This window comes from Lonchura striata, chromosome 7, assembly GCF_050655825.1.
Source record: "Lonchura striata isolate lonStrDom1 chromosome 7, ASM5065582v1, whole genome shotgun sequence".
Taxonomy (NCBI): Eukaryota; Metazoa; Chordata; class Aves; order Passeriformes; family Estrildidae; genus Lonchura; species Lonchura striata.
The window spans coordinates 30,430,214-30,457,934 of record NC_140709.1 but is presented as its reverse complement, the minus strand read 5'-3'; the positions used below and the strand labels follow the sequence as shown (position 1 = coordinate 30,457,934).

Below are 27,721 nucleotides of genomic sequence, written 5' to 3'. Positions count from 1 at the left end.
ATTGTGGAAAGCATACAGGAAATCAGAATGAATTTCTGTCATGTACTTTTTTTCTGATTTTTTTTTTTTTTTCTTTTGGTGTTTAATTTGAAACCTACATTTCCAGAGCTGTGTCATTTCACTGGTTGCTTTTTGTTAATGTTGGAATTCTGGCTGGGTGTTCTGAACAGGTCTAGCTTTCTCTTGACTTACTCTGCTATCCTTCATCACACCAACAGTTTCTTTCTTTTATTATTCTTCTGGCTGTACAGTTCATATAAAAGCCTGACAAGTGTGAGATGAGGGATTTTGTCACTTACTAGCCCCAGAGAAAAACAGCAGTGGTCCAGCTTGCAAGCCCAGAAAGATGAGCCATAGATCAGTTATCCTACTGAGGACTCAAATTAGAAATTCAAGTTCAGTTTATTGAAGGTTGTGTGGGGATGGAAACAAATGAAAGGTAACAACCACCTTCTAAGAACTCCAGTGCAGACAGACCTGCAACAATTAAAAGTACTGCCTTGGGCTTCAGAGCTGTAAATAACTCTTTAGGTGCAAACAAGTTTAAAATGAGATACAGAGTAGTAAAATACTGACTGGCACATCTACTTTATAACAGAAGTAGCCAAAACATGAGAGAGAGGACAGAAGTGGCAACTGACAGTTCCATTTATTTAAAATATATAAAAGAATATTCCGTCCAGGAAAAGTCACTGCTTCTAGAACTACTGGCTATTGAAAATCCAAGCTGTGAATAAGATCACTGCTTTATGTCCCACAAAACTGAAGGATAAAATGACTTGTAGTACATGAATACAAAGCATAGCTCAAAAAACAACTAGATTTTTGTTTTAGCAACAGATACACATCCAGCTAGTTACAGTAAGATAAAAGCATTAAGTCATTTCCTGTAGCACTGTTAATCTCAGTAACTCAGGGCACCAAAAATAAGTCAGTTTGCAATGCTTTCTTTTAAATACATGTGTTACATGCTCTAGGTCCTTTTATTTTTACTTGGAAGCTTTTTCAGGGAGCACATCAGATGTCTTGGGCACAACACACCAAACTGAAGCAGTCCTTCCCAAACAGCAGCTGATGGGTGTGGAGGGGGCGCAGGAGGTGCCCTTGTCCACGCCCCTGCTCAGGCAGGGACCCCACAGTGGCTGCCCTGTTCCTGTGGCTGGACAGATGGGTGCAGCACGAGGGCTCTGCAGCCCCTCTGCTCAGCTCCGTGCTAATTAGCAGCCTGCACTAATAGGTTCCCTTAGAGAGACCAGCTGCCTCCAACAGCCTTGCCTCTTAATTGAGAGTTGTTAATTGCCTTCAAACGTGCTGAGAAACCAACCTGTTCCTCCTCTGGTGGAAGCAGAGCTTCATCCTTTAAGTACTGCAGTCTGCATATCCCACAGCCTTTGCTCTGGATAAACTTCTTCACTTTCCTCTGCCTTACCCCTTCTTACAAAACCATTATCAAAGCCTGTAAAATCTTTTAGCTATTCAAATTAACAGTTAAATAAATGCCCTGGTTCATAATGCACGAGAAAACTGAGTTCCATTCCACCTGTTATACCTACATGGGGCCTGTACTATTGCAAAACATAGGGGTGACCAGATCCTCACCCTGGCAGATTAGGCACAGTAAATGAAAAAGTACTTCAATCCCTTTTGCAGTCTCCTAAGAGGAGAAGAGGAGGTTCTGATTTTGTCTGACTGCAGTCTGCACAGGCTTTAGTCTTCATTATACACCTTGGGTTCCAAGCTCTGCACGTGCCAATGCAGCTTGAGGGTGGTGTCCTAAGAAATGCTTTGTTTTTGAGAAAGATTGTGCTAAACATCCTACACAAGATTGTGCCTTGTAAAAATGGTGAAAATAAAATGTAACATTTTGGGCTTCTGCTCTCTCAATGGGCCATGCTCGGAAGGGCTAAAAACACAACAAACTTTAGCAGCACATGGATTGGGTGTGGCATGGTATCTGCAGAGTGTTTCCCTTTTGTGATGCAGACAAAAATTCAAAATATAAGCTTTCTGAACAGAACCTCTGTAAAAGAACCAGCTTTTCTTTGAAGCCTTCTATGTAGAGTTAACTTTTAAACATTTAACTAATTGCTTAAAACAGTGAAGGCATGTTTCTGCCATTGCTGTCACTGAGGAGCTCACATTCTCACCTTCCTCTACTCTGGCACGGTGTCTTGCTAATTAAACAAAGATTTGCATGTAAGGAGGCTGCTCAGGCTGCTGCTGTTGATATTCCCATTAGCTAAAATTGCTGCTGGACTTTCAGGCTGAGAAACCAAAGTGTGAAATGTTGTCACCAAGGCATTGACTGCAGCACAGGATACATGGCACAGGGAAAGCTCAGCCAAAGCTCAGAGCTGGATATGTGTACACATCTGCAAGGAGAAAAGGAAACCTCCATTACACAGGCCCAGCCTTGGTTCTCAAGTCTTTGCTAAGCACACAGCATTGACCACCTTCTGCCCCAGTTACACTGATTCACATTTTAGCATGCAGCTGCTACGGTGGGGGAGGTGGGGATCACTTTCTTTTACTGAAGCACAGCCTGCAAGGACAGCACTGACAGGGCAGCACTTCCAAACTTCACCTCTGCTCAGAGCCCTCCTGACACAGACCTCACCAGAGGCACTACAGGGATACTCCTTCCTCCCCTGCCATCTTTCCTCCACCTGCAAGGCACACACAGGAAGCTTTGCTCTCCTGTTCTCACCATTCTCCCTGCAGACACATTTAAACAACTGCTGTCCATCCCAGTCTAACTCCGGATCCCCAGCTTTTCCAGTGTTTGTGATGTGTTCTCCCGTGCTTGCTTAAGTGGCTGAGGTATGTCTGAAGTGGGGGGAGGAAAAGGGAAGAAGCAAGTTCTGGCTGAACTCTCGGGTTCCAGGTACTTACCACGGTATCGATCTCTGCGGGGCCCACCATCCGAGACACCTCGTCAAACTCCTCAGGAGACATGGGCAGCAGGTTTTCTGGGGACTGCAGCCTGGAAGGGTGGCTGATGGGGAAGAGCAGGGATACTGTCACCAAAGAAATGAGGCACAGCTGGGCTACCCTGCCTGGCTCCAAGGCCTGAAAGACAGTGGCCTTGTGAAACCAGGCCTCTTGTGAGAAAGACCAGGCTTTGTAAAGCCAGCTTGGCTTTAAATGAAAACTCGGACTATTCAGGGGTGCACATCCTAACCAAAGAAATCCAATGAGTCTTTGAGAACGTGCTTTTCAAGAAATTACTTCCCAGTACAATTCCCTTCAAGTTTCTAGAGTTTTTACCTAAAAATGGTGTTTTGAATACAGCAGTACATTAATGTGTTGTGATCAGATTCTCAAAGAGGAAAGACTTGACAGGAGCACCTACAGCTTAAAATCTTATGAAAATCCAGCATTTTTGTGAGAACTTACACTTCAGATACAGAGATTAACTCAGTCTTGATGTAGCCATTTCCCTTGGGACCATCCACATCCATTGGTTCTGGTGCTTCAAGGAGAGAAAAAAGCTTGTGGGTTTTTTTTTTTCAGCAAGTTTATGTCACATTTTCATCTTTATTGTACCAAAAATACAGCCTATGACCCAGATAATGTGGAAGTCTCTCTGTCATGCATTTTACAGCACTGGTTAATTTATTCCATTTTTAGTCAGTTTTTCCTGTTCTTCTATTAGAAAATATCAAAGAAACCCCTCCCATAACCAGTCATAGCTGGGGCTGTTAGTGGGAGCCTACATTTCTGGAACAGCTCATGTGACAGCTTGAGCTGGAGGGCCAGTGACAATTGGGGGTTTCAGTTTTAGGTCTGATTAAGTCTCACGTTGTGCCTGTTTAAAAACAAACCTTTTCTTATCCTAGAAACACGGGACAGGCTGACAAGCCATTCAGGCCAACTGCTCCTTTACTTCCCATGCCACAGAAACTGCAGTGCCTCAGCAGCTCAGGAACACCCAGACAAGCTAAAAGGCATGAGCCCCACATAGCACTCACCCTCCTTAGGCCTGGAGTAGTATTTGCCAAAGGCATTGTCTTTGGGGATGTTGGGGTACAGGAATCGCAGCGGGTTCTCGGGGATGTTCTCGGCAGCCATCACTTTGTAATTGCGGATGATGTCGGGGAAGGTGACGGCAGAGAGCTCCTTCTTGGTGTAGGGCTCTACTGAGTGGAACTGTGGCTCTGCAGAGGAGAGAAGCAGCAGTTCTGAAAGCTGCCTTCAAAGTTTTTTTTCTCAAAGTGTCCAGAAAAGCTGTAGGCACTTCCAACAAATTCAGAGTTCACGTGAGCACAAGCCTTGCCTGGATGACAGCTGCAGTGCTGCAGGAAATATTTAATGCCTGTCCAAGGGAGCATAATTGTTCTGTGGGGTAGGGAGGCATGGGGAGGGATAGCACACAGTGATGGCTCTTGGTGTGTTTTGTATTCAGAATGACTGGTGTGACTTGTCCATGGAAATTAACTGAAATATTTCATTAAGCAATTTAGGTTGTGCTGCCTTTTTAACCTTCTTCCAAATTATGTAATTCAAACTCTGCTGCCTATTAGGGAGTTTGATCCAAATACACCACTTGAGGCTTTTATGAATCAGCAGGAGAGACACATAGGCCTTCCTGAATGCTCCAAATACTATCAACCTTTTAACTTTTGGATGCCTCGGGTATGAAGGCAGCAAAGGGAAAGAATCACCCAAGTACACTCAGCAGTTTCTCTTCCACCTGCTGCTGGTTTTGAGCTCATCAAAATGAAGTGTCAACAGCTGCCCCATGCTGGCAGGTGGGGCTGTGTAATGAGTGGTGATAAGGGGGAGAGCCTTGACTGGGTTTTAATGGAGGTTTTAACTTCCTGCAGCTGTGATGCCTCCAGGCTTCCTTAAAACAGGATGAGAAACTAATCCAGCTCACTGAAGAAGCAAGCTCTTCATTGATCTGCTTGGACAAGGGGAGGAAGGAGAACTACTTGGAAAATGAGGTGACTACATTATTTATCTAGGGAGGAGGGGGGAAGGAAGGTTGCATTTGGGCTTGGAAGGAGATGCAATTGTGTGTGTACTAAAGGCTAAGAGAGAGCCTAAGGAGGCAGGGAAAACAGTCTGGACAGTTTTTCCTTTCCAACTTTCATGCCAGAAGCAAGTGGGAAGTGCTACTTGTCCTAGCTGAAACCCTGATCAGCTGATTATATGGTTTGAGTTACCCCAAGTATGGTGTGTCCCTGCTATTGCTTGAGCCCTGCTGCTGCCAGGGCTACTGTGCTGGTCCTCAGGGTGGAGGAGAAGGGCATAAAAACTTCTTGTTCTGATGCAAGCAGATCAGCAAAGGTTCTCTGTTGCTGACTTACCATTCTGAGATTCCTCTACCCAGGTAAAGGTGATGGCTCCCTCTCTGCTGCTTTCACTGAATCTCAATAAAAATGTTCCTGGGCTCTGATCCTTCAGCAGAGCACGTTCTCTCTCTTTGCTGATGAAGCCCACAATGCAGCTGTAATGTTGAAAAGAAAGAGCTGAGTTACTCCCCAACATAAAAACCAAGCTGTGCTGGGCTAGCTAGAAAAACTAAAAAGCTTTCCTTCACTTCACAGAGCTGAAGTACTGGTGAAAGCCTCACAGAGGGCTTTGTCCTATGAACAGCTGGCAGCAGGACTGACTGGCTGCAGTGATTCATGCCTTGTGCCAGCTGTGCATCACCTCAGCTTCCCTCAGCACTCTCATTTTGGCCTGGGGGCTTATACAAACATTTTTCTGAATTTGGAACAAAAATGATTGTCCATTTTGCTGTCAAAGCTGGGCTGTGGGAGCAGGAGTGAAGACACATATTTGTAACAGGGTCAGATCCCAGCTAGCAGTCAATTTTGAGCTTCAAAAGTATGCTAAAGGGTAGCTGTTTCTCCTTTTTGGCTGATGAAACAAACTTTGCTGGCTGCCAGATTACACTCTTACAGGTGTGGGGTTTGCTTTGGGCCTTGAGCATGTCTTCTACAGGAGCTGTTAAACTTTTGTGACTTACTCACTGTGCTCAGCAAATGTGATTGCATGGATAAGGAGGCTAGTGTGGTAATTTTAAGAGATTGATTGATCTGGACAGGTACTGGAGAGGGAGTTGTTCAAGTCAGTACCAGGGTATGACCCTGGCCAAGCTCCAGCTATTTGGTTTTGGTTGGTTTGTTGCTTGCTTATTGATTGGCTTTTGCTGGCTTTTTTCCCACCCAAAAGTTTTCTGTTTCTTATTCCTCAAAATACTCCATCAATAATGATCTTTTGAGTAGTATGACTGTCCTTGAGTGCATTAAGTTAGGGAAAGTGGGTTTTGCATATAAAACCCCTAAACAGTCATAATTTTGCTTAAGAGTTTCAGATGCAGCAAGCTGCCCTGTTTTATGGGGTTTGGGGGTTTGACTGGTGAGTTTTGTGTTTTGTTTGGTTTAAATGCCATGCTTTAGGTAACAAATGTGTTCGGTAGTCAATATCCTGTGTGTAAGGGGAAGTCTTTTGCCTTCCTATGTCTCAAGTATGAAGAAAGGCTCCTGAGGTTGTATTATTTACTCTTTTGTATACAAGGGGAGTCTCTGCTCTTCAAGTCTGTACCAAAGCCACATGTAATCCCAATCCCAGAACTGCCACTCTGCTTCAGTAATGGTGACAAATATTCCCACTGCCCTGCAGCCCCCTCAGCAAAGAAAGGGGGAGGTTTGGGGCAGGGAAGCAAGGCTTGTACTGCACAGGGCTTTGACAGAGCTCTTCTGGAGCTGGGGGGTAAAAATGTGAAGCCCACTGCTGAATGTGGCAAGGTAAAGCAATCCTGCTGTTGCAGATCCTGCAGAAATGTGAGATACCAGGATGCTCCACTGTGAGTGTGCTGTTTGATGAGGTTTCATAATGTGGCTAAGCTAAAACACAGGATTGTGACTTTGGATAAACCTAGTTTGGGCAGAATTACATCCGAAATCAGAAATCCCAGAATGAAAAGTTTACTAAAGCAGTATTAAAGGGCAAATGGAACTGTGTTCCCATCTGGCAGAATCCTTCTACTCTTAATACTCTTAAAAAACATCAGTGAAGATTGCTGGGTTCTGGGCACACGGTGCAGGCACAGGCATTCCAAGTCTGGCTGCTGCCACCTCCAGGCAGCTCACAGCAACTCTCTTCAGGCAGGGAGTTTGGTTTTTGGGTTTTACAATGGATATCACTAGGACTCATACTTTCTTGTGCTTCAGCTTTTCTTGGCTATGTTCTAGGATGTAGAAAGAACTGACTTACAGTGGGAGCAGAGGCAAAAACAATCTAATCTAACATTCAAAGCCCTGCTCTGTGATTTAAATGGGACAACTCGGTGATCTAATGCTCTTGTTTTTAGCAGTTGCCTCATCAGAGGATTCCTTGCTACTAGAATTCGTTTGCTTCAGATTTTTCTGGTTTCAAGATCCACCCTCTGCACCCTGAGGGTGCAATTTCTAGCCTAAATGTGAAGTCTGAGGCAATGACCACATCTTTAAATTCACTAAGGTCTTACCCATCATTCCAGAGACACAGGAGATGTTTCTTAATAAGCTCCAGGATTCCTTCAATCCACAGCCAAAAGGGGAAATTTTTATCATTTATATTTTCCTGAAATTCAGAATATGGAAAGGTGGGGATGGGAGAGGGGAAAACAGGGATAATGAGACATGAGTTAAAATGCCTGTCTAAGCCTTCAATACCTACAAATACGTGATCCATCACCTCTTACATGCAACAACAGTAGTCTAAGAGCAGATAAAAGGCTCTTATTCCTGCCTGGGTGCTATCCCTGTTGGACATGCAAACCCATGCCACTGGGGTTTTGACTGGGCTGGCCAGCAGAAGACCTTAGAGACACTTTCTGTTGAGACCTGGATCTCCATGTCTCATGAGGCATCTGTATCAATGAATTTGAGTGCTTGTAGGTCACCAGAGCCTTGCTCTTCCCCTGGAGCCTGCTCCTGGTTGCTGTGATCTCCTACTTACCTATACCAACTTAGGGTCTAAGGCAAAAAAAGAAAGTGGAGAGTCCTCCTGTCTTGCTTCAGCCAGGGTTGTGAAACCCCATGATGTGGCTTTCTGTCGTCATACTGACTCTCTTGGCCACCCTGTGTTAATCCTCACTCTGATCCAGTTTCCCCTGGTCTGGGAAATGTCCTTCACTAAGATGAAGAAGAATTGTTTATATTGATGTTTTTTTTGTTTACATTTTCTGTAATAGTAACAATGGAGAACTATTCCATTAATAGCAGCTGCATTAGTAATAATGGAGATGCTGTGTTTGAAAGATACTTTTTTTTTTTTCCTATGGAGTTTACATGGATTAAAAACAGTCTCAAAATCATCTACTCCTTGCCATTGGAAGCTCTTTTTCCTCCTGCTGCTGCTTTAACCGCACCACCAAAGCCTCCCATGTAAGGCGTAGAATAATTAGGGGATGCTACTAGAAAAGTAGGCACTTTGCAGGGGGAACAAAAAAAACCAAAAAAAGCCCAAATAAAATCCATAATAAAGTAAGATGAGATCTATCTTCCATCTCAGTTTTTGAAACTGTGTACATACCTTGCAGAATCTTGTCCAAGGAATAAGGCCATCCTGAGATCCTCCATTAGATGGCCCTGAACACAATAAATTTGACACCAGTCATGTTCCATAGATTACTTAATAAGGTTAAAAGTACTTAGAAACCAAGTTCTGAGTGTTTATTTGGAAGTCAGCTGTTGGACTAAGAAAAGGAAGGGCAGGTTGCTGTGCTTCCACAGCTACTGCAGGGGAGGTTGCCAAGTTCCCCTCTGGGAGGTTTTATGATACCCAAACCTGTGGAAGCAGCCCACTGTGTAATGGGAACCAACCTATCCTGACACATTCTGTGCTGTGCTGCACCAAACACTTGCCAGCTTCAAAATGCTTCCAGGAAGGAAACTGCATTTTTGCACAGTTCTTGCCAGTACAGCAAGAAGACTGCAACCCACAAGCTCCTCTGCAGGCTCAGCAGACCCTGCAGCATCTCTCTAAGAATAAACACTTTCCTACCTTGATTCTGGTGATTTGCAGGCTTTTGCCCCAGAAACTTTTGATTCCTAGGTCTACCCCAATCACAGACTAATCTTATTCCAGTTGCAATTGTTTCCCTCAGCCTTGTTTGTATGTCCACAGTGTTTCATATCCAAACCACAAAGAAAAGTCCTATGCTGGGCCTACAATAGCTGGGAGCTTTGCAGAACCTGACTGTAGTCAGAGCCAAATTCTTTCTCTAAAAGATCATGCCATGGCTTCCAATAAATATGCTTTTCTCTATCATTTTTCTAAAAGTAAACTGGGTTAGGGAGCTTGTTACTGATACTGCTGGTGTTAAGAGATCAAGACTCTGTCAACTTTCATATTGCAAAACCAGCAGCCAGGTTGTGCCCTGGCACGCTGCTGGCTCTGTCTCCTTGCCCTGAGGAATCCTAATATGCAGTGTTCAGCAACCAGGATTTTTTTCAGCTGAGTAATATTCTTATCTGTAGAGACAAGATTTAAGTAGCAACCCTACCACAGCTCAACAAAATCCCTGTAGTTCTGAAATGCAAATTTGCCATAGAAATATATCACTGATGTTTTTTATGTTGGTTAATTAAACAAAAAAAAAACACAACAAAAAAAACCAAACTGTTTTCCTTGTAGAAATTTGAAAAGGAATCTAATAAATTAACAGCTTTTTGTCAGATCTTATGTCTTGGGAGAATTAGAGAGTGGAATGCTGTACACAAAAATCTGAAATACCTTGAAATATAATCTTTTCCTGAAACATAAGGTAGGTGAAATACACTGAATCAATAGTATTTTTCCTCTAGAGTCTACTGTGCAAAATCAGTAGCAGTGTAAAGTGTCCTGCCTATTCAGGCAAACTGCAAGAATTTTGGAACCAAAACCCATGGCTGATGAGGCTTTTATTAAGGACACTAATGTGGGAGATAATTCAGTCTGGTATTCTTTAGCAGTTTGGTAGTGTTTAGATGATGATACTGCAACTGTGTTTATGCAGAGTAAATCCCCACTGTAGCTGGGGACATGCATGAAGTTAAAATGAATGGAGGTGGATTTAAAAAAAAAACCTGAGAGATGCCAAGAAACATCCACTTCATAGACTGACTAAACATGAGTGTTACTTCAACACTGGCAGAATTAGGCCCAGTCTGTGTTGCTGCAATGCATAAAACTCCCAAGTTAGAACTGCAGATTTTTTTTCATGGCATAATTTCATTTACAAACCCTGCCATACTGAAAAGTGAAAATTGCTTCATTGCTACAAAGTTACATTGTAGGAGGAGGAAAGGAAAACTTAAAATAGGTTGCAGGAAAAAGGTGTAGAACTAGTTTCAGTTCAAAGAGGCCATCTGTGATGAAAGCAGACCTTACCAAGAAGCTTCTCTCCCAGCATGCTCAGCTGGTCTGCATTTAGTCCTCTCTTTGTTACAGAAGAGAACTGCCAACTCAGAACATCAGAAAGCTTAGACCACTTTGCACAAGGTGGATTCAGAAAGAAGGACAGGTTCTAGAATGGAAGAGAAAAATACAAACTATAGTTAACAAATATTAGTTTTGGAATGCTGCTTCAATTTTTATATTGCCAAAGCAAACTCCAGATTTAAGAATGGATGTCAGCTTGAAAAAACTCTGCAGAAGCAGGCAGCTATTCTTCCAGGCACTCTTCACCAGAAAAAGTAATCTCTAGGGCTCTGGATATGTCTTCTCCCAGCAGGCAGAATTGCTGGATTACTCAAGTGCACCCTGAGTTCTTTAATGTTCATTTGGCTTCTCCCTGTGTGCTGTATTATCCTGAATACAGGTACACTACCCTTATGTGGGTTTCAAACATTGCTCTGTTTAGGTCAGGGAAGTCACTGCCCCTCTCTACATCTGAAACTCATTATGAGTCATCTGCACAGCTAAAATGAAGCAGCCACTTGCAAACAATGCTTGAAAATTAGACATAGTACCTGATAAAACATATTTTTTTCTTGCAAATACCTTGGGATCAGTAGACAGCATGTTGAACCACAAGATAGAAGCCCATCCACTGGGAAGCTGGCTCACGTTTGAGATCACAACAATGGGAAGGGATGTGGTCTGAAAGGGCACAAAAGGAAACATGTCAGGTTACCCTGCACTGTTGCCACAATCCTTCCTGAGATTATCCACGCAACCATTTCTGTTTTAATTCCCTGCTTGCACAATCTTGACTTTTTCAATAGAAGTTTGTATGTAGGGGAGAAAATATGATGAAATACTGGAAAGACTTGGGTGATTTTTGTCTAATAAAGACTTTCATTTAGTGTCAGTTATGATAGCACTGATAGTGACAGTAGAGTTCATAGCAGACTGCTTCTGAAATAAATGTAAACTGATAACCAACCCTGTGGTTTAAGCCCTCTAGGTATCGGACATTTTGCAAAGGACATCTATTCTTATTTACCCAGAGATTTGACAGAATTCTCTCTGTGTCTATATAGAGTTGTTGTGAAGTCTCAGTCCCATAATTTGAGTTAATTAAAAGTACTTGATATCCCAGTACTAAAGAGAGAAAAAAGTTAAGATTGTCAGCACAAGTGACACACAGGAGCTGAAGTCCATCTGGTTGATTTAAGACTTACCTCTAGGTCTATTACCAAACCAGGCTGGCACAGCTGTGTCTCAAAACTCAGAGAGTGAAGCTCTTCTGTTACAATCAGAGGACCCTTAAAAGAAAAAATGTAAGAAAACTTTTCAGGGACTGAAAATTCCCTAGGGTAAAGTAATGGGGCTTTATCATGAGGAAAACCTTTTTCTGCCCATGGTCACATGCTCTAGACCTCAGTAAGAGCTTCCAAGTCAAGGTCAAGTGACAGTGCTGGCTTCCTAAAACTGCCTCTCCAGGCAGTTTTTGAGTTTCTTTTGGCTACTACCTATAAGCCATAGACAAATCTGTGCTTGCCAGGAAGATGCCAGTGTGGGAGAGTCCCTCGCTGCCATTCTGGCAGTAGCTCTCCTTGCAGACTCTTCCTACATGGATCACTTTGTAGAAACACTGAACTCCTATGATCTCTCATCCCATGTGTGTCTTCACAGGTCTAAGCAGAGAGCATTGTATTAAATGAATGCCTTGTTAGTATTATGCTAAAACTTTACAAAACAAAGGTTAGTGCTGCTTACCTCATTTGTTCTGCTCCCTGTGTTTTTCTGTTCTTTCAGTTGCTGCAAATGAACAAAAAACCTGTCACTCGTTTATGGCAGCAACAAATGAAAGTGGTAGAGTTGCACTTGCTCAGCTGTATGCAAACTTGCTGCACTAGTGTCTGATTCTATTTGGTTCTAAGCTGTGGGAGCCAAAGGATTGAACTGTTAGGAAACTACTACCCTTTTTACAAACTGTTAACCTGTGAGAAAAGATATTGCACAGTTATGATGCAATGCCTTTATGCAAGAGGCCTTTTAAGAACAGAAGCTGTATGAAGTCAGGATCAGATGGAATATTGGTTTATCAAAGTACCCCTTTGAATCAGATGATAAACTCTAGACAGCCTCAGTTCTGGACAATGAAGGTAGAGTTCCATGTGCCCTGGTTCTGGGCTTGCATTTTTCCTTTCTTGCTGTGGTAAGGAACCAGTGTGTTCTCTCACAATCTGCAGATCGGAAGTGCCCCATAGTCTGTCAAAGGCACTTTCTTGCAGCTGCGTGCTCCTTGCCAATTTTCATCTTCCAGACTCAATGCTCTGCAAACTACTGCCAACCTCCCTACCTATGGAACTTCCTCTGAAAGGCCCAAACCAGCCTTTCTAGGCTTTTTTAACTTCCTTCTCCAAATAACCCTTTGCAGCATAAGCTTATGGCAGCAAATACTCGTGTTTGCATTCCTGTCCCTTTTTCAGCTACGAGCTATCAAATTTTGATTGAAACAGAAAAAATATTTTGAAAAGGACAGAACAAAGAAAAAGGAGAGATAATCACAGTTCCTCTTTACACAAAAATGAATAAGGACTTTAGTAACAAATGCAGTTTGTTTCCTTCCTACCATACTCTACTACAAAATTAAGTGGTTGTATCAGTAATAGAAAGAAAAAAACCCCTACCAAGTGCCTGAATTCTGCTGCTAGACTTCCATTAGTAGATTCTTCCATGTTCATTACTTTTGTGTTTGTTCCCAAAATATTAAATTTCCTGAACCTACAGAAAGAGAGAGAAAATGTAATTAAATCTCACATTCATTAAAAGAACCTAACATTAATATATCAAACTCTGATGCCACATACCCTTTGACTGAGTTCTTCTCAGTTACATCTCTGTCAAGGAAAAAAAAAGACAAAATAATATTTTAAAGATTCTGCCAAAGGCACAGAAAATGTGCATGTTTTAGTAGCTGACAGTGCTGATTGAGAATTGGTAAAATGCTTTTGTGAAATTCTTGTGCAGAAGATGAGGCAATTGGTTAAAGCAGTCAAAATAAATATTGTGCTACACAGCCTGTGTTTTACTGAGGCCTGATACTGCTATGGGGGCTTTATAATCAAAAGAAGTACTTTCTTTTACTGCAAAGATTGTAACTCTTACTCTGAGGAAAAAAAAATATAGTTCTGCCACTCTAAATCTGCTTTTAAACTTGTTGAATAAATTGCTGCATCACTTGAATTGGTTTTCCCAGCACTTGGGATTTTCCTGAGTTGCATTCTATCAACTGCACTTCTCAAAGACTCACCTCCCACAACCACCATAGAATTCCTTTTTGCTTTTTTACTATTCTAGGTAAGTTACTGGACCCTAGAGCCATTTCAAGTGAACAAAATTACTTGGCTGGGAAGACAAAAACCCACTTTCTCTCTTGTCATAATTTTGGACAGCCTGTCATATTTCTTTCCCTGCCCTTGAAGTAAGTGCAAAACTCACCTAAACTGCTTACAGAATACGAAAGATTGTATTGTATTTTGTAACTCCTTACAAAATACAGCAGATTCAACTGCCATAATTTTTTTCTCTGATTGAGAACATGTCATATGTTACATGTAGGCAGATTATACCCCTTATTCAAAGGCAGCTTGAGAATAGCTATATTCCTTACTAGGAAAAATAAGGGATTGTAGAGATGTGACTGAGTATTTGAGTCCAATTCTACACTGTCACCTCATGCTAATCCAGGTGAAGCACCCCAGCAGAGTGGCTGCTGCCCAGGTGCTGCCTTGTGTCTGATTTAGCAGTGAGAAGCTGAGGCCATCTGCACTTTGTGATAGATGTCTCTGGGGGGCAGAGAGACATTTAGAGCAAGGGAATAGGAAAGGGGTAAGGAATAGAGGAAGGGGTAAGGAAAGGGGAAGGATTCTGCAGAGAACTAGCCTGCTGCTGGCCTACTCAACACTTCTAATGCGAATGACTGCTCTTGGGCTTCTGAGTGTGGGAACTGTTTACCATTATATAAGAGGGATGAAATAAATGCAACCTACTTATCAAATAAAACTTTCACTTTCAAGTTGTAGTTCAGTTCCTGCAGTTTCACCAGCAATCTGGAAAGAGAAGTATTTTTTTTTAACATCAGCAATTGAAAAATATGGGCTTTCTGCTACTGTGTGGCTTACCACAGATTTAAGTACACTTGGGGGTCACATGCAGCCTCCAAGCTTGCTTCATACCAGACAGCATTTAGAGATAAAAGTAAATGAGCAAATAAGTTACTCTTTGGCAGGACAAAGTGCTCTGCATGTGTCTTCTTGCTGTCTGGTTGTGTTTGTTACACACTCAGTACACATCACTTCTGGGATAGGGTAAAAGCTGAATATGAGTTAAGAAAGCCCCTGGCCATGGCACTTCCCTCCTCCTGGCCTCATCCCTTGGCCTGCAGGCAGGCTGTGCAATCCTCTTGGCTGCAGGAAGCCAGTGACAGGAAAACCTTACCACAAAAAAGGAACAGGGAAAGGGGGAAACATACCTCAGCTTCACAGTGAACTGCACTCCTGTCTTCAGGACTAGTGGCCTCTGAGGATGTGTTGGCATGCAAGGCTGCCTCTCTACCACAAAGGAGCTATGGGAAGAACAGGTTAAAGGTACTATGATTTATCTGTCCTGCTCTTAAATGAGAAACCACATAAAAGTGAACTTTAAATGAATGCTGATTTACCAGTACTACTACACACTTTATTCACTCAGCTTCAATCTACACAGAGGTGTGTTAATCAGTTCCTTTCAGTTGTTACAATGGGGCTAGAAATAGTGATTTTATAAGTGTTGGCTTTTCTGCAATACATTGATGGCTTGAGGAGGGAGAGTGCCACATCACACTTCCCTGAAATCTAACAGCAAGGAAAGCCTGTGCTATAAGAAACATAGTGCAAGTGAGGAGTGTTGCTTTGTTTGCCATTCCCAGGGCTTCCTGAATTCTTACAGTGATAGTGCTGTGTAACAACACATGCCCAAGGGATGAATACACTAGCAGAGGATTTGATGAGGGCCAGCTAACCCAATGAACAAACTTCTGAGGCAAACCTGTTTTGATACACCCCAAATTTTTGTTTATTATGTATTTACAGAATAGGTCTCTGATCTTATGTGAGGCAATTACCAGCTATAGTAACTTGCATCATAAAGCTGAATAAAGGCCTCCCCATGCTGGAGGTAAAGATGATATGTCTAGTAACAAAGGATTGGAGAATCTAGTGTGTATCTATGTTGGGCACAGCTTGATGCGGATTGTTTCTTGCCTCTCTTCATTTGAACTTTGTAGTGTTGAAGCTTGATAGACTAACAGACTGGGAGTTTTGACTCTGTAATCAATGTCTACTGCAGCAAAGCTCCTGCTAACTTAAATAATGACTTAACATAAACCCTTTCCATAGGCCTGAACCTGTGGAAATCCTAGATGGGGTAAATCTCAAAAGCAGTAATTCAGTTTAACGTTTGACAAACTTATGAAAACCTTGGAAAATTAAAAGATTGTATGTGGGTCTCAGATTCAGTCAAAGAAAGAAACTGAGAGTTTCTATCCAGGCAGAGGCCTGGGAAAGTGCTGGGAAAGAATGTAAATAATTCTTTATCTCTCTTGTTTTTCACATTGTTTATAGTTAAGTTCTATCACTGTGTTGTGTCAAGCACTCTGAACCAATGGTGTGGGTTGTTTTCACTTCAGAACCAATGGATTTGGTCCTTGTGAAGCTCTGTATAAAAGAGCAGTGTGTTTTGAATAAACCGGAGTTTTACTCTCACAGCCTTCCGAGTCAGAGGCCTCTCATTCCTGTCCTGCCTCAACAGCGACATTGTATGCAGGAAATACTGAGGGAACAGGAGGGGAAGGTGCACTTCACCTGTTTATTCATGGTAACACCAAAAGATCCTTGTGGTCTGTTACCTTTGGATGAGCTGTTGGAAAAGCTTGTGTGTTAGGTCCTGCAGAAATTGTTTATTTTTTGTGATGGGATCAGGGTCATAGGTATATTTCTGTTCCAGTTCCTCAAGTTTCTTGAGCTGCTGACGAACTTGCTGTAGACTTTCAGCAACAATGGTGAACCTACAATTGACACAATATTATTACTTTTAGCCCGTTTTGTATTGTTCTAGTGCAGAGGCACCAGCCAGACTGTCCCTGAGGATATGGCAGTGCCTGGAGTACACTTTGTGCCAATGGAAATGTGGTGAGGTAATAAAATGAATGCAGTTATGCTAAGACAGAATGAAAAGAGATAATATAAATAATCAGTATATTTCTTAGATGTGGTGTTGCTTCTTAGCATGGTTTAAGCATGGTCTGACAAAGGACTTACCAGTTCTGCAGCTGGTCGAGGCAGGCATTGGGTGGCCCACCAATGCATGCTGTCTGTTGCCTGTGCTTCCACTCCACCAGCTCATCATTAATAAGGGCAGCCTGTATCTGCTCTGTGCTCTTCAGCAGCTTCACTATCTTATTCACCACCTCCTACAGAGAATATGAGGTTACCCTGTGTATTAGAAATACTTCATACAGGAGAACTAAGTACTGTTTTAGCTAGTGCGCATCTCTTTTGCAAAACCCTGCAAATATCTCAGTTCAACTGACATTAAAAAACTTTCTTACTACTAATTTATGTCAATTCAATGAAAATGAACATGTGCTTAAGACGAAGAGCTGCTGACTTCTAAAAGATAATTGAACACTACCTTTCTCCTGCAGTCCAGTGATAAGAACATGTGCTGGAGATTCAGCTGTTCTTTCTTGTATTCTTCCTGAGACATACTACTGGACTCGTGTTCTGTAAATTAAGTCCAAATTGTGAATGTGAGGCTGAAGGAGTGCTTGAAGGATGAGTGGGGGAAACACTGAGGTGAGAAGGGCACAAATGAAAAAAGCAAGACTGTGGATCAGTGCTTCCCTTAGTACCTTCTGAACATGTCCCTGTTCTGAGGGGTAGTCAGCTCTGCCAAGTTGTGTTGGAAACTAAAGCCTTTTCTAGAACAAAGAATTTGACAACAGAGATAGAGCTGTATAATGGAACCAGTGAGGATTCTGTGTGTTTGTCTTGGTACACAAGAGCCTACAAAACCTAAAGCTGTTTTGGCATTTGTGAAACATCACTAATTAAGTGTATGGTTGAATGGTCACAGAGCCTACAGGGTTTACTACTTCTAGTGGCAAAGGGATGTAAAGGGTGAAGGAATGCCATGTTAACAAGGAGACTCTCTTACTTGGAACAAAAGACAGATGCAGAAATTTAGGTATCAGTGTGAAGCAGAGTTATCAACAAGGGACATTACCAGTAAGTTTGGCTGTGTATCATTAGGCTCAGTGCCCTGACATAAAGAGCAGTTTACTCTGACAAACTATATACAATAGGGTATGTCCTTGAAAAATTACCTCTGTTCTGCAGAGTTTTACATTTGAAGTCATATTCATCTTGCACATCTTCTAATGACTTGATGTCCTGCTCCACATCCTGTAATGCATGAGTGAGGGTGTCCACAATTATTTAATATTTTCAAGTAATGCAAGACTTCATCTGAGTAGGAACTGCCTGGTACCATCCCTGACAGACATGAAGTCCAGTTTTGTAGCAGTGGCTGCTCCTGGCCTAACAGGAAATATTTCTACATTTCATCACCTTCTATTCACCCTTCCTCCTTCAAAACTAACTGAAATCAGTTAATTATAAAGTATGGAAGTGCCCTTGTGGTCAAGTCATGTACATTCACAGATTTTAGGAGAACCTAGGCTACAATGGTAAAACTTAGAACAGCACATAGCATTTTAAACTTTCAAATTCTTATGTACTATAAAAAAAAAAGCTTTCTGTTGTGCCTGTATTTATTAAGACAAACATCTATATGCTAAAAAAAGTACATCTTCTAGTTAGCAATAAACTGGTCAGTTATGATTTAAGAGGGGTTTTTTTCCTCAGCTGCTAGTATTTCAGATAAATAAAATGCTTTTGTTGCTAAAGTTTAGGCACAAGGTAATTCCTATGCTCAGGAAATCCCTGGTTTAAAGACTTGAAAACCCCACCTTACTTTTATTTGTCATTTTATCAAGTCTAATTTTCAACATCTGCAAATCAACAAACACTACTGAGAAAAGTTATATTATACTTACATTAACACTGCTTTTTAAAGTCCTAATATTGGTATCAAGCTCCTTCTGCTTGTCTGGCATCCCAGCTGCAGTGTTCTGTACACTGCCTACTTCCATCTGAGTGAAGAAACAGAACAAGTCAAAACACAGTGACCCATTACTTTTTTCACTAATGTAAATGAGTGGCATTTGTTGACAAACAACCTGAGGAAGCATGGCTTGTTCTGATAAATCATGCTAAAATTTTATAGTATAAAAAAAAAAATCAAATTCAGGTGAATTTGAAAGAAACAAAGTATTTATTTTAGTAAATTGCCAAAGGTCCCCCATCATGGATTTAAGTCAAGCTGTACTGGGCTTTGAGCAACCCAGTCTAGAGGAAGGTAGACGATCTCTAAAGTCCCTCCCAGTCCAAATCATTCTGTAATTCCCTTTCCCTTTTTGATGACCCACATTCACAGCATCCTGGACAGGCAGCAGCTAGTGCTTTATGTCATGTGCCAGGACCAAACAGCTGTGCTGCAGCTACAGGGGCTCCCTCAGAGTCACACTCTTAGAGCAGCTGCTTTGGACACTGTTGCAAAGGGCCCCTTGTTGAAAGCCAGTGCCCATGTGCTCTTCCCACGCTGCAAATTGAAAGCCTTGCTATAAACTGAGGTATTTCTGCATTGGAAATAACATGCTTGGTCAGTCATCACTTTATTTCTACATAAATGGATTGCAGCTATCTATATAGTTTACATGCCTTTCCAAACTGTGGAATTTTTATTGCTAGACAGTTCTTGTGAAGGAAAAAAAAAGGCGACAAGCTGGAGAACAGATGATAAAGGAGAAGATATGGCTTTACCTATAATTCAGAAGAAAGAAAAGGGCTTGACTAAAAAAACACCCTAAAACACCACTAAAATTAGAAATACTTGGAGACAACTGGGAAGGAGAAAGTCCAAAGAAGCATGCTCAGCTGCTTAATAGAGAGTATACTGGGGAATAAAATGCAGAAGAACAAACCTAAAATCTTACTGGATATATGAGTTAAGCACTAATTATTATAATAAAATCCAATTGGCACATTGGGCTACATCATACTACAGAAAGATTAAAAAAAACAGCATAGCTTTTAGTATAGCTGAAGGAATAAAAATTATTTTCTGGCCATTTATCCTCCAAATGCTTCATTCAGCAGAAAAAAGGCATGCTGTCCAGCTGGTAAAAAGTAGCATTCTCAAGTTGGTATCTATCAGTGCTCACTCTTCTCTTTTTTAAGCAACCTCTTATTGGGCAGAGAGAGGATAGCCTTTTTCCCCTGCCAGTCTTCATCCACTTCCCTTGTCCCAAATAATAGGCGAGGGTTTCAAGATTGTTACCTCATTGCTTGCCTGGGCACAATTCAGTATTTTCCTCTCTTCTTTCAGACAGTTGTGGATGATCATTGCCATGTGTATTGGGTCTTCTTGGAAGTTATCCTAGCATTAGAGACACAGCCTATTGTTAAAGTCCATACACATAATTTTTTATCTTTCAGTAACTTTCAGACTGGCAGAACAATTAGGGTATGACATGAGTGTGAGCCTCAGGGAACATGCTGGTCATAGCCTGCTCCAGGATTACAGGGTGAGACAGCCACAACCAGCTCCAAAAGTGAGTTTCCATTGTCATTCAGGACTGGGACAACAGGAAAGGGTCAGAGACATTCCTGGGACATGTGGGATACTACCCCACAGTCCTAGAGAAAGCTCATTCCTCAAGAGCCACCCTCCCACATTTTGGTATAGCTGCTGGTTTAACACACACAGTCCAGGCTGGATGCAAATGCTACATTATTGTTTTACCTGCACACAAAGCTGATATGTGCTGGGGATTGAGTACTGCCCTGCTCAGAATGGTGTTACCCTGCGGGGTTTTCTTTTTCCTAGAGTTCTCAAACTGTAACTGTGCTGATAATTAAACTGTAACATTCTAGCTGTAGCCAACCAAAAGAAAAATGGAGAAACACTTGAATTCTGGCTTTTAAAGTAGGATTCTCACACATCCTCTGTGAAAATCCCTCATAGCAGTGTAGCTGCTTAGAGGCATTCAACTGCCCTGAAGCAAATCAAGCACATGTGTATATATATATATATATATATATATATATATATATATAACATATAAATGTGTAGATTGTATAGATAACCCAGGCATACCTGAAGATTACGTTTGCTTTTCCTTATGTTGTGCTGCAGCAAAAAGTTGTTTTCTATCAAGAATCTACTAAATTGATCATCAAGCTGTGACAGCAGGTCATGGAATAACAGTGTAGCAAATGATACATTGTTGGCCGCATGTTCCCTGGAATCATTTAATGCATACTTGGGTTAAATACACTTCCAATACAAGAGCCAAGAAATACATACAGGTGTACTTGATTTTTATCCCCAACTTCAGTTGTAGAATATGCAAGCAATGAGAATACCTTCAAATATAAGTTAGTCTTAACTGACATTACTTTCCTTGTAAAGGAAAGAAATGTTGTTTCTCTATTATTTTTGCCACATTCTGTTCAAATTCACTTACTCATTCCATGGCATCAGGAACCTCAAAGTGACCCTGATGCATATGCATGTTGTACCACTCCTCAAAGAGAAGACACTCCACAGAAAGCCTGGCAGAAGTTCGGAGTCTTTGGGGAGTGAGAGACTGATGCTACCAAGGTTAGTAACTAATTGGTCTTAAAACAGCCACTTTTGTTCTGGACCACTGAGAGCATTATGAGCAAGGACACTTACTCCAGGTGTCAGGCCCCTCTAGAAAGTCCTAAAAGGAGCAGGAACACAGAGCACCCACACAGCTACTGAAGCATCCTACCAGCAAAGGATCACCTAGCAGCTTGCTTCCCCAGCATACTGCTGCTGCCTGAAACTGCACTTCTGAGGGCACTGCTTATCACACAACCCAAAGCCTAATTAATTCCTTGGCTTACCAATCCTGGTTTTCCAGCCACTGTGCCAGGTACTGCCTGATCTCCATAGGAAAGCTGTCATCATACAGCTGGTGAACTTGCTCCAAAAACTTGGAATCCAGCTGCTGTAGTTGATACCACTGAGACATTCTGAGTAAGCTGTGAAAAAAAAGTCAGTGTTTAAGTAGTATTCAGACTGAACTGGTGAAAAATAACTAATTTTAAGTTTTAATGAACATTGACAAAATTGGAGGATGTGCTGATTTTGGCTGGGATAAAGTTTATCTTGTTCACAGTAGGTAGCATGGGGCTGTTTTGGATTTGTGCAGGAAGCAGTGCTGGTAAGACAGGGATGTTTTTGTTACAGCTGAGCAGGGCTTACACAGCATCAAGGCCCTTTCTGCTCCTCACCCCACCCCACCTGTGAGGAGGCTGGGGGTGCACAAGGAGCTGGGAGGGGACACAGCTGGACAGCTGACCCCAGCTGACCCAAGGGACATTCCAGACCAGGTGGCATCGAGCTCATAGAGCTGGGGGAAGGAGAAGGAGGCACAGGGGATATGTTACATGATGGTGCTTGTCTCCCCAAGCCACTGTTAGGCATGATGGAGCCTGGCTTTCCTGAGATGGCTGAACTCCTCCCTTTGGCTTTCCTGTGTACATGGCTTTTGCCTTTACCTGTTAAACTGTCTTTATCTCAGCCCATGAAGTGCCTCACCTTTCTGATTCTCTCCCCAATCCCACCATGCAGGGAGGAGGGGAAGTGAGTAGCTGTGTAGTGCTTCCTTTTTTTTCCTTTTCCTCTGAACCCATTTTCATGGCGTTTATGGTACTGCTAGTGTTACTGCTCTCTTGTTTAGCACATATGGGAATGAGGACCTCTGTGTTTGATACCTGTACTCTGCATAATTGAGATCCTGATCACGGAGTATCACCTTTTGCTTGTGCAGATGCATTCCCCAGCACCAAAAGTGTGAGTGTACAATTAAAGAGCCCTCTAAGTGCCCATTTTCAGTTGCTATTTGTGTCCACACTTGCCTGCTCTGAAAATGGACTACATCTCAAGTTACCTTAAATGGAGAAGTACTGGAAAGATATTTTTTTCGGCATTTGAGTTCTCATGATAATATTTTCAGGCTAAATTCAAGCAACCTGTGCAGCAGATACAGGGTACTTAAATGAACTAAGACTGTGCAGAACGGCTTCTCTCAGTCCTAACATTTTTGTGAGAGTGGTTTCAGCTCTGACGTATGGTCTCTAGAGGCAGATCACTTAGCCTTCTAAGCTGCAGGTTATCAGCTTGTAGTGGAAATGGCATGTAAAGATATGCCAAGGAACAGCCCAGGCTGAGAATATGGGTGGTGAGATGCAAATCCACTCACATCTTTGTTTTTTAATGACTGCTTATAAGACCCATCCAAAAGAACAGGCAGCATCAGGATGAAGGACTGTCTTCTATGCCCCTTCCTACCAAATCCTTTTGTTTTTATATGCCAGTGCCCTCAGCTGCTGAGTGGCATGTGCTAGGTGTGAGAAGCAAAGGAATTAAAAATGCTATGTTTAAAGTGAGGGCTTTGAGGCTTTTGATTTGTGTGCTTTTCAGATTACAGCTAACACAGCATTTGAGTGTGCTATAGCAGTCCCAAAGAGGGAGGTCCATGACCTCCCTGGGTGGCCTGCTCCAGTGCTCTGCCACCCTCAGTGTAAAGTTCTTCCTCATGTCGTGGTGGAACTTGTGTTTGTGTCCACTGCTCCTCATCCTGTCAGTGGGCACCAATGAAAAGAGTTTGTCACCATCCTCTTGGCACCTGCCTTTGAGTTATTTATATGTAATGATGAGATCCCCTCTCAGTCTCTCTACTCCAGACTAAACTGTTCCAGCTCCAGCTCCCCTTGTAAGAGAGTGCTCCACATCCCTCATCATCTGTGTGACCTCTGCTGTACCCTCTCCAGTCGCTCCTCGTGTTTTTTGTACCGAGGAGCCCAGACCTGGGCACAGCACTCCAGATGTGCCTCACTAGGGCAGAGCAGAGGCGGCTGATCACCCCTCTCGACCTGCTGGCCGCCCGATGCAGCCCAGGACTCCCTCCTGGCCCTCCTCTACCTCCTCGCCTGCCATGGCCGGGGGCCGGCCCGGTGCCCGCGTTCCCCGGGAGGGAGCAGCGCACCTGTTCCGCGGCGGCTGCCCCGCGGCGCCGGAGGAGCGGGATCAGCGGGATCAGCGGGATCAGCGCCGTGCTGGGCACACGGGCCCGCTTCCAGCGCTCCGGGCAGCTCTGCAGACGCGTCGGAGAGGGTGAGCTGCGGAGAGCGAGCAAAGAGCCGGGCTTGAGAGCGGATGCGACAGACGACAGAGCAGCCGGAGCGTCCCTGTCAGGAATGAAGACGGCTAGCAGACACCTCTCTTTCCCCAGGGCAAGTACACCAAAGCGCAAAACTCGGTGGGCGTCCCGCGGGCAGGGGCAGTCTGAGGAAGCGACAAGCTTTCGTTTCACCGGGCATTCCCCCCGCCATCCCCCGGCCCCTCACGCCCGGGTCCCTCACGCCCGCTCCCCTCACCTCGGCTCCGGCTCGGCGCTGCCGCGGTGCCGGCTGCGCTCAGGGAGCCGCGCGCATGCGCGGGGGCGGGCCGGGGGCGTTCCCGGGCGGCGGGCACGTCACGTGACTTCTGGGAAAGGCGGCGAAGGCGAAAGCGAAACCAGCGCGGGGCCCTGAGGGCGGCGGGGCGGGGCGGCTGCTGCTGCTGCTGCTGCCCTCACAGAGCCGCCGCTTCCTGCCCGCCCCAGCTGCCCTCACAGAGCCGCCGCTTCCCGCCCGCCCCAGCTGCCCTCACAGAGCCGCCGCTTCCCGCCCGCCCCAGCTGCCCTCAGGGAGCCGCCGCTTCCCGCCCGCCCTGCCCGCCCCAGCTGCCCTCACGGAGCCGCCGCTTCCCTCCCGCCCTGCCCGCCCCAGCGCCGACAAACTCCAGGAGGCTGAGCGCTGTTCCCTTCCCATCCCACCCCAAGCCCTGCTCGCAGGAATAGTGTCCATTCATGTCGTTGTCTCTTGGTCCAGCGTAGCCTTTTTGGGTTTTTTCTGGTGTTGGAAGCCGGCAAAGAGCGGATGCTGAAGGCCAGGCTTTGCTGCAGCTCTCCAGGGTAGTCTGTGCCCCTTCCCTCCTCAGATGGAGGAGCCAGGTGTTATTACTTCATGACAAAAATAGTAGATCTGTTTGGTAAGCTTCGTGGTGTGAAATACTAGGCAGCAGTAGATCTATAAAAATGGCTATGAATAAAAGCAATGGAAGAAAGTAACTGACAGGTTTCATGTTTTTTAATTAGGATCATTACAGTGTCACACCAAGACAAAGCCTAAAACAATTACATTTTTACTTTGTTGCCGCAAAACACAGCAAAAGGACAGTTAGTAGAACTACTTAAAAGCAAATTTTTTTTTTTTGGTGGTAGTATCTAGGCATCCCTTTTTTGTGATTTTCCTCCACACCATCGTTTCACTGGAGAGCTGTATTCTTACTCATCATGGCATAAGGACAAAATTCTCACTTTTTTAAAAGGAAGGAGGCTTGGTCTGTATGTATTCATCCTACAGATAAATTATTCCAGTGTTCCTTTAAAGCAGTGAAATGATCTCGAGGCGGATCTTTTCAACAAAATGTTAAGTTGACCCTATGCAGCAATCTGATCTGAAGCAATAGCAGGAGCTGTCATGCCAAAATCTGATCCATGATGCTGTTCAGAAACACCAGTTATATTGGGCTGAAGTTAATACTTGAGAGTTTTGGAGGGTTGCCTTGCATAGAGAACAGGAAAGAAAGAAAAAGGAGACTGGTTTGCACGCCATGTCTGATCTTGTCTTACAGTGCTTCTCATGAACTTCAGATGGTCAAAACTAAAAGGTATCCCCTGTTTTGTTTGTATTAAGATTATGGGAAGAGGTTAGAATGAAAAGGCACGCAACAGCTGATGTTAGGGGAGGTCATGTTTCCTGCTTTAGAATTATGTGTTACTGTCTGTAGCTCAGTTTAAGGTCAACCAAAAGGCAGCAAGACTGTTTTTGCTGTGCCTTGAAAAAAAATCCGCAGAGGTCCGGATGCAACTTGAAGCCAAAATCTGATTTTGTTCATGCTGGTTATATAAGTTACAGATACTACCAAGCTATATACAGAATTGCTCTTGTGTTTTATTTTATACGTGATGCCTACTGAACTTACGTGCAGCTTGCTTTGAATCACTCAGTGTAATGAACAGAGATGTGTTTGTTTCTTTGAAATCTACTTCTGTGCATCACAAAAATACCTCATTACTTTGTTTCCGCTCACTCACTCTCAACTAAAGTAAATAGCATGGATGAAAGAAGAAATGAAAGTAAATCTATGTCTTACCGATTCAAGGAGTTTTCATCACAGAAGTCTCATTTATACCTGCTTGAGAAAGCAGCAAGGTGCAATTGTTCAAGTTTTGTGTTTTAAGAACTTTGCATGCATTACTCATGTGTTCTTCAGGCAAGGCTTGCATCCTGATTGTACATGGATTTGTGAAATACAGTGGCCTTGGAGTTGCCAGTTTGTTATTCTATGAACAGCGATTTTAGGGGTAACTCTGGGGGAAATAAAACTAAAACAACAAAACCAAACAACCCAAACTGAGCAGTAAACACACCTGAAAGAAAAAAACGGAGTATTTAAAGAGGGCAATTTACTATTTTTACAGAAACTAGTTGTCCTGCTTATTAAGTGAGGCTGTGACGGGCCTGTAATATCCTGTCATGGAGCACAAATTTCCAGGTGGTCAGCAAATGCTGCAGCTCTTCAGTAACTGTTTTTTAAAACTGCTTCCCTGTTGCCATTGACTGATTAGCATCCAAACTGTGTCAGATCAGGATCTTCTATTTGTAGACTTTCTGACAATTTTTGCTGGAGTATCTCCTGCCCAAACAGATTTGCTTCTGCAACTATTTTGTGAGAGGGGAAGTTTTACTTACTCTCTTTTCCAGTGGAGAAATGGAGACAGCATTTCTAACACCACAAGTTTTATATCTGCTTCCTTTCTGGAACTCCCTGCTCTCCCCAGCCTTGCCTACCTGCTTTCCACAACTTCTGCTGTGGTATCAGATAAAAATCTATCTTGAAGGCAATTCATCTTTGGAGTAAAGCAAACCCCAGATACCTCTGGAACATTCAAAGTCAGGGAACAAAAATCTTTACTTTGAAATAGTATCTAAATCAGTGGTGTATAAGATTATGCATAAGCAGAAAGTATTTAATATAATAGATCCTAATTTCTCCAAACACATTAATGTCTTTAGTTATCTTTATATACTGTCTTCAGAAGCAAAACGTTTTCTTCTTATGCATTCATATTTACAGCAATTCTATGGAAATTAGTTAAATTAGCAAGTAAAAGTTATCTCTGCTGGGACCCCACTGAAGTCAAATGACTCCCAAGCCAGAAAGGATTTGGTCTTTTTTCAATGACAACACCAAATGTGACTTGCAAAAGGCTGTTTGTATTCCCTAGGGAGAAAATTCATTGTTTATGTGTTATTGATAATAGAAAGAGGCCTAAGAATAACATCATGGTTTCCAGAAAAGCTGACTTTCAGAGGTGACAGGATTATGACTTCTTTAACTCATCCAATGTTCACACAATTACTGATTTTTCTAGTATGTGCGCTTCAGTCAGTTGAGTAAGGAGAACTCAGCTAGAAGAAAAGAAGGACAGAATTAGTCTCATGGCACTCACAGCTATTCATTCAAAAGAAACTGCAAATGAAACTTTCTCTGGCTCTAGGTAACTGCAAAGTCACTTTGACAATGTCATAAAAACTGATAAGGATCTGAAATCCTGATTCTAGTTGTTTAGAAAATAGAGGAATGCTCTTTAGAAGATACTGTGTAGAAAACTATTGCAATAATAATAAGCATGGTATTTATTTTTGTATAAACTTTTGTGGTTCTTGAAGCCTGTGGATATGTATTTCAGGGTTCTTCCTGGAGTCTTGTTTTTTTTGGATGGGTAATGGAAGCTGGACAGGGTGGAGGGAATAGAAGGGAATTCAGCAAGACTGCAGAAAGTATATCTTGCTAAGACTGAGTCAGTTGCAGGATATTATGTCCTGCTGCAGATTTAACTCTTGTTTTCTGTATCTCACACAATGCTTTTTTATTGGCATTTCACTAAGAAAAAGTATTGCATTAATAGTGCAGATTGTCTTCTTGCTATACTAAGCCAGCTCTTCAGCAGGGTAGATTGTTTTGTGAATTTGATAAAGAAAAAAAC

At 42.9% G+C, this 27,721-nt stretch overlaps 2 protein-coding genes across 6 annotated transcripts in view; both read right to left on the bottom strand.

Moving 5' to 3' along the window:
- Positions 1-617: 617 nt before the first annotated feature.
- STAT1 (signal transducer and activator of transcription 1) lies at positions 618-24,125 on the bottom strand. 5 transcript variants are annotated; one of them, XM_021531375.4, is made up of 25 exons: positions 24,003-24,105; positions 23,612-23,813; positions 21,465-21,602; positions 20,689-20,833; positions 19,870-19,968; positions 18,527-18,622; positions 17,795-17,873; positions 17,101-17,192; positions 16,728-16,879; positions 16,316-16,474; positions 14,903-14,995; positions 14,421-14,480; positions 13,239-13,268; positions 13,059-13,152; positions 12,142-12,183; positions 11,604-11,687; positions 10,981-11,079; positions 10,369-10,504; positions 8,530-8,585; positions 7,481-7,575; positions 5,313-5,452; positions 3,972-4,157; positions 3,397-3,472; positions 2,893-2,995; positions 618-2,372 (listed from the first exon to the last, which is right to left on the bottom strand). In XM_021531375.4, the coding sequence occupies exons 3-25, from the start codon at positions 21,590-21,592 to the stop codon at positions 2,349-2,351; spliced, it is 2,268 nt and encodes a 755-aa protein (XP_021387050.1). In that variant the 5' UTR covers positions 21,593-21,602; positions 23,612-23,813; positions 24,003-24,105; the 3' UTR covers positions 618-2,348. The 5 variants fall into 5 exon arrangements, with proteins under 5 accessions (XP_021387050.1, XP_021387052.1, XP_021387053.1 ...); XM_021531377.4 differs by having other exon boundaries at positions 23,612-23,744; positions 24,003-24,092; XM_021531378.4 differs by lacking the exon at positions 23,612-23,813 and having other exon boundaries at positions 24,003-24,125.
- Positions 24,126-24,740: 615 nt separating this feature from the next.
- The window catches only part of STAT4 (signal transducer and activator of transcription 4), a 42,966-nt gene continuing 39,985 nt past the window's right edge, over positions 24,741-27,721 (bottom strand). The window contains exon 24 of the mRNA XM_021531373.3: positions 24,741-27,143. Within this exon, the coding sequence (XP_021387048.1) occupies positions 27,117-27,143 (27 nt within the window). The 3' untranslated portion in view covers positions 24,741-27,116. The remainder of the gene's footprint in view (positions 27,144-27,721) is intronic.

Excerpts from the sequence above, each read along its gene's own strand:
- STAT1 (XM_021531378.4), bottom strand. The coding sequence starts at position 21,592 with ATGTCTCAGTGGTATCAACTACAGCAGCTGGATTCCAAGTTTTTGGAG. Across the intron at positions 13,153-13,238 it reads GAGAAGAACTCAGTCAAAGG|GTTCAGGAAATTTAATATTT; the intron begins GTATGTGGCATC and ends CTCTTTCTGTAG. Across the intron at positions 5,453-7,480 it reads CTGTGTCTCTGGAATGATGG|CTGCATTGTGGGCTTCATCA; the intron begins GTAAGACCTTAG and ends TCAACATTACAG.